This window comes from Zingiber officinale, chromosome 6A, assembly GCF_018446385.1.
Source record: "Zingiber officinale cultivar Zhangliang chromosome 6A, Zo_v1.1, whole genome shotgun sequence".
Lineage (NCBI taxonomy): Eukaryota > Viridiplantae > Streptophyta > Magnoliopsida > Zingiberales > Zingiberaceae > Zingiber > Zingiber officinale.
This window is the reverse complement of record NC_055997.1, coordinates 8,711,265-8,717,373: the sequence shown is the minus strand read 5'-3', so window position 1 is coordinate 8,717,373 and position 6,109 is coordinate 8,711,265. Positions and strand designations below refer to the sequence as shown.

The following is a 6,109-nucleotide window of genomic DNA, read 5'->3' as shown; positions in this document are numbered from 1 at the left end:
TGAGTGCCTTCTCATTGAGTCTGCCTGCAGCAACTAGTAAATGAAGTCAAGTATTTCGCAGCCACTTGATTAGAGTTTATAATTTAAAATTTAAGATTTAAGTTATAGTATTTAAGGTAAAGAAATTTTAAAAAAAATATTATACGTGATGCTAAGCACCATAAAATAATTCGGTAACAATCCTTTTTTTATATCCAATATTTAATGATATGAAGTTTGTTAGTTTAAATTTATATAATTGACTTCATTATCAAAGTAATCCAATTTAAATAAGTTTTCAGGTTAATATTATTTATATATTTATTCCGTTCTAATTTATAAAATGTTTGACTTAATACTCAATAATCAAGTGGCGTTTATCAATTTTTCAGGTGTCAAGGAATTATACCAAGTTAGATTCTAAGAACGTTCTCCCTTCAAAGTTCCCACAAGTATCGTGCGTCTTTTAAAAGGTCTTTCAAAAATCCTTCTTTTTACAGTCAAATTTCTATACCTGGCTATTATAAAAATCAAGGACAGAAAAGGTTAAAATTATGGCAATCAAAAACATATAAAGAAAAATCACATGACACACATGCAAAGATCGAAAAGAGAAAGCACTTAATCATAAACAAAAAAATATAAGTGCTACCTATATGGACAGAAGGACATTTTGCTCGAGAATTCCCCAACAAGAAAAGAAATATCAAAAGAGTGACAATATTCGAACAACTGGATATACCAAAAGATTGTGATATTCTATCTGTCCAAGAAGGAGAGAATCAAAGTGACGCTATCTATAGCATATCTGAAGGAGAGGATGATATGGACGACTTAAACAAGTCTATTCAAACCCTTCACCTAATTCCATTTATATGTTGGGACAGATAGATGATAGTTACAGGCCACAAGTAAAGGTCTCTGATCAACAATCAAGCTGCCTACATAATTGGAGGTTGAATGAAAAGATACTACCCTCACAATCTACAACATGTACTTGTTGTAAAAGGGCTACTCTTCAAAGAGCGAGAATACATTGCCCCGAGTGTTCTATCATAGCGTGCAACTTATGTGGACTATACTATTTCAACAAGGAGGTACCAGTAGCACCATCCCCTCCAACCCCCTTCTTTCCACAAAACCTTATACAAGAACAAAGGTATTATATCACCTGGTACGAAGGAGAGATACAACGCTTACAAAAGGAAATGACCTATTATAAAAAGCAACTCGAAGAATTATTATTAGAAAAGGACCTAAGGGAAGAATTCTAGGCCTTAAAAGAAGAAGAAGAGAAAGCTGTGAATATGCTCCTCGAAATAACAATCAGCAAGACTATAGCAGCAACTCCAAGTCCAAGGTTAGTAAAAAATATGCTATATAACCTCACAGTGGAAATCGATATTCCAGGAATTCTAAAATTTTCTTTAAAAGCGATATTAGACACTGAAGCTACAACCTGCTGCGTTGACCAAAAGTCAGTGTCAAAGGAAGCACTAGAACGAAATACCTTTGAAGTCTGCTTTAGTGGGATTAATTCTCAGCAAAAGGCTAATATGAAACTGAAGCAAGGGAGGATGACTATAGGAGACAATTTCTTCAGAATACCATACACTTATAGCTTTCCCATGGTACTGGGCGATAATATTCAGCTCATAATTGGCTGCAACTTTATACGAGCTATGCACGGAGGACTACGGATAGAAGGAAATACGATAACATTCTACAAAAATTTGACAACTATAATTAAATACCTTACCCTCCATTAATGCGGCGGCAATAGAAGAACTGGAACTGGAAGAAGAAGAATACATACAAATCAAAGAAATGGTCAATTTTTTAGTCGGGAAGACCAGCTTTAACTTTCAACAAAAATTTAGCTCATTATTAAAGGAGCTAACTGATCAAAGATATATTGGGGAAAATCCTCTACAACATTGGGAGAAGAATAAAATATTTTGCCAACTGGATATCTAAAATTTAGACTTTATTATTGAAAACAAGCCTCTTAAACATCTGACGCCCCAACAAAAGGAGACTTTCAGTAAGCATGTAAAGACATTACTAAAATCCTAAAGGAAGAGCAAGCAAAGTTATAAAATCCTAAAGGAAGAGCAAACAAAGTTAAAGAAGTAATGACTTCAAGATCCATTACAGAACAACACCAGGTAAGTTCTACTCCTCTTTTTGAAGATCAGATAAGAGAATATCGAAGAAACCAGAGGAGATTGCATAACACAAGGCAAGCTGCAAGGCGAATACATAGGCGTCTCACCGGAAGGGAAGCACCCACTCATATCCTAGAACAACAAATTGATCCACAGGCTCAACTTCAATTATTTATGTAAGAAAGAGCATCTCTTGTACCGGTTGAGGTACTATATCATTCCAAAAGGGATGATGCCAACCACCATGTATATGTCCATAGATCTGAGAAAGTCATATTAGTGACTGATGGCAATCAGGTAGACAGAAGCTTCATTCAAGAAGAAAGCTTCAACCAACTTCAAAGGAGCAATATGCAATACATACATCTGGGAATACTCTAGGTACGCATACAAATTCTTCATAGGCAATGAGAAGGCACAATGACTTTGATTATCTTCCGAGACAATAGATGGCAAGGAGATCAGGATATTCTAGCCGCTATGGAAGTATACCTCACTCAAGGAAGTCAAATGGTCTATGTCATTCCTGAGACGATGTTCACTATCGGGGACTTCTTCCGAAACATCCAAATCTCCATATTAACAAAGGGCTATGAAGCATGGCAAAATGGAGAAGCAAACCTCCTGATCACTCGGGGACTAGTAGGTAGACTCTCTAATACTCCTAATGTTGGTTTCACCTATGAAATACAGGGAGTAGTAGACTACTTAACTACACATGGAGTAAAAGCACTACCAGGACAGTGTTTATCAACTCAAAGATTACAAGGCCTGAATTGGGTTATCAGACGCACTCAAGTGATAATTCCTATGCAACCGTCTGAAGTCAATAGCAACAACCTAATGGATGGAAGAATTTCTTTAAGCTTTCATAACTACATTGCTGCTCAAACATCTCAACAACCTATTTACAATGAACGAGATGAAGAACTACAGAACCAAGAGTTAATAGCAGTATTAATTGAAAAGGCAGATGGTGTTTTTGAGGAAGTAGACATCCCTACTAATCTTGACACTAAAGACACCAGTCATCCCTACTTACTGGTACACAAACTCTCTCCCTCTACAGTTATTCCGTTTCGAAAAACTTCTGGTGTTGCAGGACTTGACTTAAATGCAAGTGAGAATGCGTAATCCCCCCCCCCCCCCCCCCCCCCCCCCGAGGCCATAGACTAATCCCAACTGCCCTCAGTATGGAAATACCATGGGGAACCTATGGAAGGATAGCCACGAGATCAAGCGCAGCATTGAAACTTGGTCTTGATATTGGAGCTGGAGTCATTGACAGTGATTATAGAGGCGAAGTCAAAATCCTCGCCTTTAATCACTCTGATCAGAATATCTATATTCATAAAGGAGACTGTGTTGCTCAACTTATTCTGGAATATATTGTTATGACAAATGTCTATGAAGTACAACAAAGCCTGCCCTACTGATAGAAGCACTGAAGGTTTTGGCCTAACCTCACAACGGCGAAAATCAACCTTTTCATCTAAAACATCAAAAGGAAGAATAGATACCTTGGGGGAACCAAGTGGTAAGTTTGATTACTATGTTAATTATGACATTCCTGCCCCTCGTCCAGATTTAGAATTACAAGCACCATCATAGGATGATGAACCAACAAAATCTCAGACACCAAATTTGCCCAAGAATGCCACGCCCCGGAGGAGTCCTTGTCCGAAGAAATTTCGGCAACATCTCCCCTGTACGACGGACAATCTGAAACTTTTCTACATCCTGATATACCTCAGTCACATGCGGCTGGAATAAAAATAATAATAAAATACAACCACACAATCATCCATGCAGTTTATATATAAGTAAACAAAACAGTAATACCACGACTCGAAACCAACCCTACTCCACTACACCCATAAAACACAAATCCGACAAACTCATCTCTTCTGCCGTCCAGGCAGGCATGTAGTAAAACATATCGAATAAAAATCCATCGACATCACAAAATCCATACAATGTCTATACCATCAACCAGAACAAGTTTAGCATAATATAAATAAGAAAACCAAAAGACCAACAATATCTTTGAGATCTGCAGAGACTAGCAACTGGAACTCTCTCCTGACAGCATCAACCTAAAAAATAACAACAATGGAGGCGGAGTGAGTCCAACACTCAGCAAGTACAACTGAAATGCAAAGTAGGGAAATAACATCTAGCACTAATCATGCGTATAGTCTCCTGATATAAAAGGATGAAATGCAACTGAAGTAAAAAGGAGAAAAACTGTACTAACCAGGACCTGGGTATAAGGACAAATAGTCCGAATGGCATAGAAATCCCGTATGCATGTCAATCATAGGCGTCCAAATAATATACAGCATATAAATGCAGCAAGCACAAACACAAGCAATAAATGCATCATGCATATGATGTCAATGATGCGTCCTGGTCACCCCTGACGCCAGTCGATCATCTCACACATAATAGTGAGGCCGAGTGGGTAGGGCTGTGACAACCGTGCACTCTGTCGTCACTACTCCTGATGAGTGACCGAGTGGACGGAATGCTGTCGGAGTACACCTATCCTCCTACCCCAAATCATAAATGGGGGAGCGCAATGCTCTCAACTCCCGGTACACGATGACGGGGAGGAATCTCTGCCGGCTACCACGTTATGTCACACTACCCATGAGCGGACCAACGGAGCCAAACAAAGTCCCTGCTGCAACATACTCTGCCTGAATCGGCCACTAACCCATGAGTGGTGGTGTGTGCAGATCCATGTAACTGGCGATGTGCTCAACAATAATGGAGCGGACTATCGCACAGCATGCAATCATGCAAATGGTGCATGACACTAACCACAAAATATCCTGAATTAATCCATATATATATAAAAGTGCACCATAGGTCAACGAATCAAATCAAAGGTACACAGAAGGTATAAAACCTAGGTCCTGAACATGGTGAACCATGGTATATCACTACCCTTATAAGCATGTATAAGCAGGTAAGGAATACATGAGATGCAAAACAAGCAATCAATCAATCATGTAACGGTATCGAGTAGTGATTAACCGAAACAAATAAGAGAACATAATTATTGCTACTTGTTAGATTCACTACTATGCATATCAAAGACATAAAGTCAAAAGTATCCGCCTCCAATAGGAATGTCGAAATTCGACATCGAGATACTCGTCTCGCGTCAAAGTCCTGTATCAATACGACATACAGATTTAGCTAATGATATACAAATTAATTAGCTAAATCGAATCCCTGAAATCTAACTTAAATACAAACCCAATTTATAAACCCCAATTGGATCATCAATTAACTTATCCAAATGGAATACAATAAACTCATTTATCAATCTAATATCAACTAATCAACTGGTACTATCATTACTATTAATGAAATTCAATGTATAATGGAATCACCTCTGAACTCACCTAAATCTGGATGTATCACTATTAATCCAAGGTCGAAGAATTTCCAATTGACACGGCTGAAAACCTTGCTGCCGGAAACCAGAAACAATTAACACATGATCCAACTCCAACATCCAAACACCTCTTTATTTGCCTTACCCAACTCGATAGCCCTTGTTTTTCTCTCTGCCGGTAGCTGGTGGCGAAGCAGGAAGACCCGTCAGTGGAGTCTAAGGCAAAGCAGATGGCTGCTGGACCTGGCGTCGGCAATGGACCAAGGCTAGGGCACAGAAGCAAGAAATCTCCAACGATGGTCGGCGCTGCTCCGTGCGACGGCGACCACGCATCAGAATCTAGGGCACAGTGAAATGAACACACGGTGCCGGCGCGATCAAACTGATAGAGAGATCAGTGAAGGGGGTGCTCTGCCGAGGTGCGCCCGTGCGGAGATGGCCGAAGAAGAGAGGAGAAACGAGCGGTCAGCAATCGGGCGGCGCCGGCAGTGAAGTCGGCGCCGGTTGTTGAGTTCGGTGGCAGCACAGAGGGAAGAAAAACGTCGGCTAGGCA

The 6,109-nt window shown here is 39.6% G+C and overlaps 1 protein-coding gene across 1 annotated transcript; it reads left to right on the top strand.

The window, feature by feature from the left end:
* The first annotated feature begins 3,340 nt into the window (after positions 1 to 3,340).
* Positions 3,341 to 5,909, top strand: LOC121994589 (deoxyuridine 5'-triphosphate nucleotidohydrolase-like). Its single transcript, XM_042548573.1, has 2 exons — positions 3,341 to 3,559; positions 5,739 to 5,909. The coding sequence occupies exons 1-2, from the start codon at positions 3,341 to 3,343 to the stop codon at positions 5,907 to 5,909; spliced, it is 390 nt and encodes a 129-aa protein (XP_042404507.1).
* Positions 5,910 to 6,109: the final 200 nt, after the last annotated feature.

Bases quoted from the DNA above. Each gene is read 5' to 3' on its own strand.
- LOC121994589 (XM_042548573.1), top strand. From the start codon at position 3,341: ATGGAAATACCATGGGGAACCTATGGAAGGATAGCCACGAGATCAAGC. The intron at 3,560-5,738 runs GTACAACAAAGC...CTCTGCCGGTAG, and splicing joins TTATGACAAATGTCTATGAA to CTGGTGGCGAAGCAGGAAGA.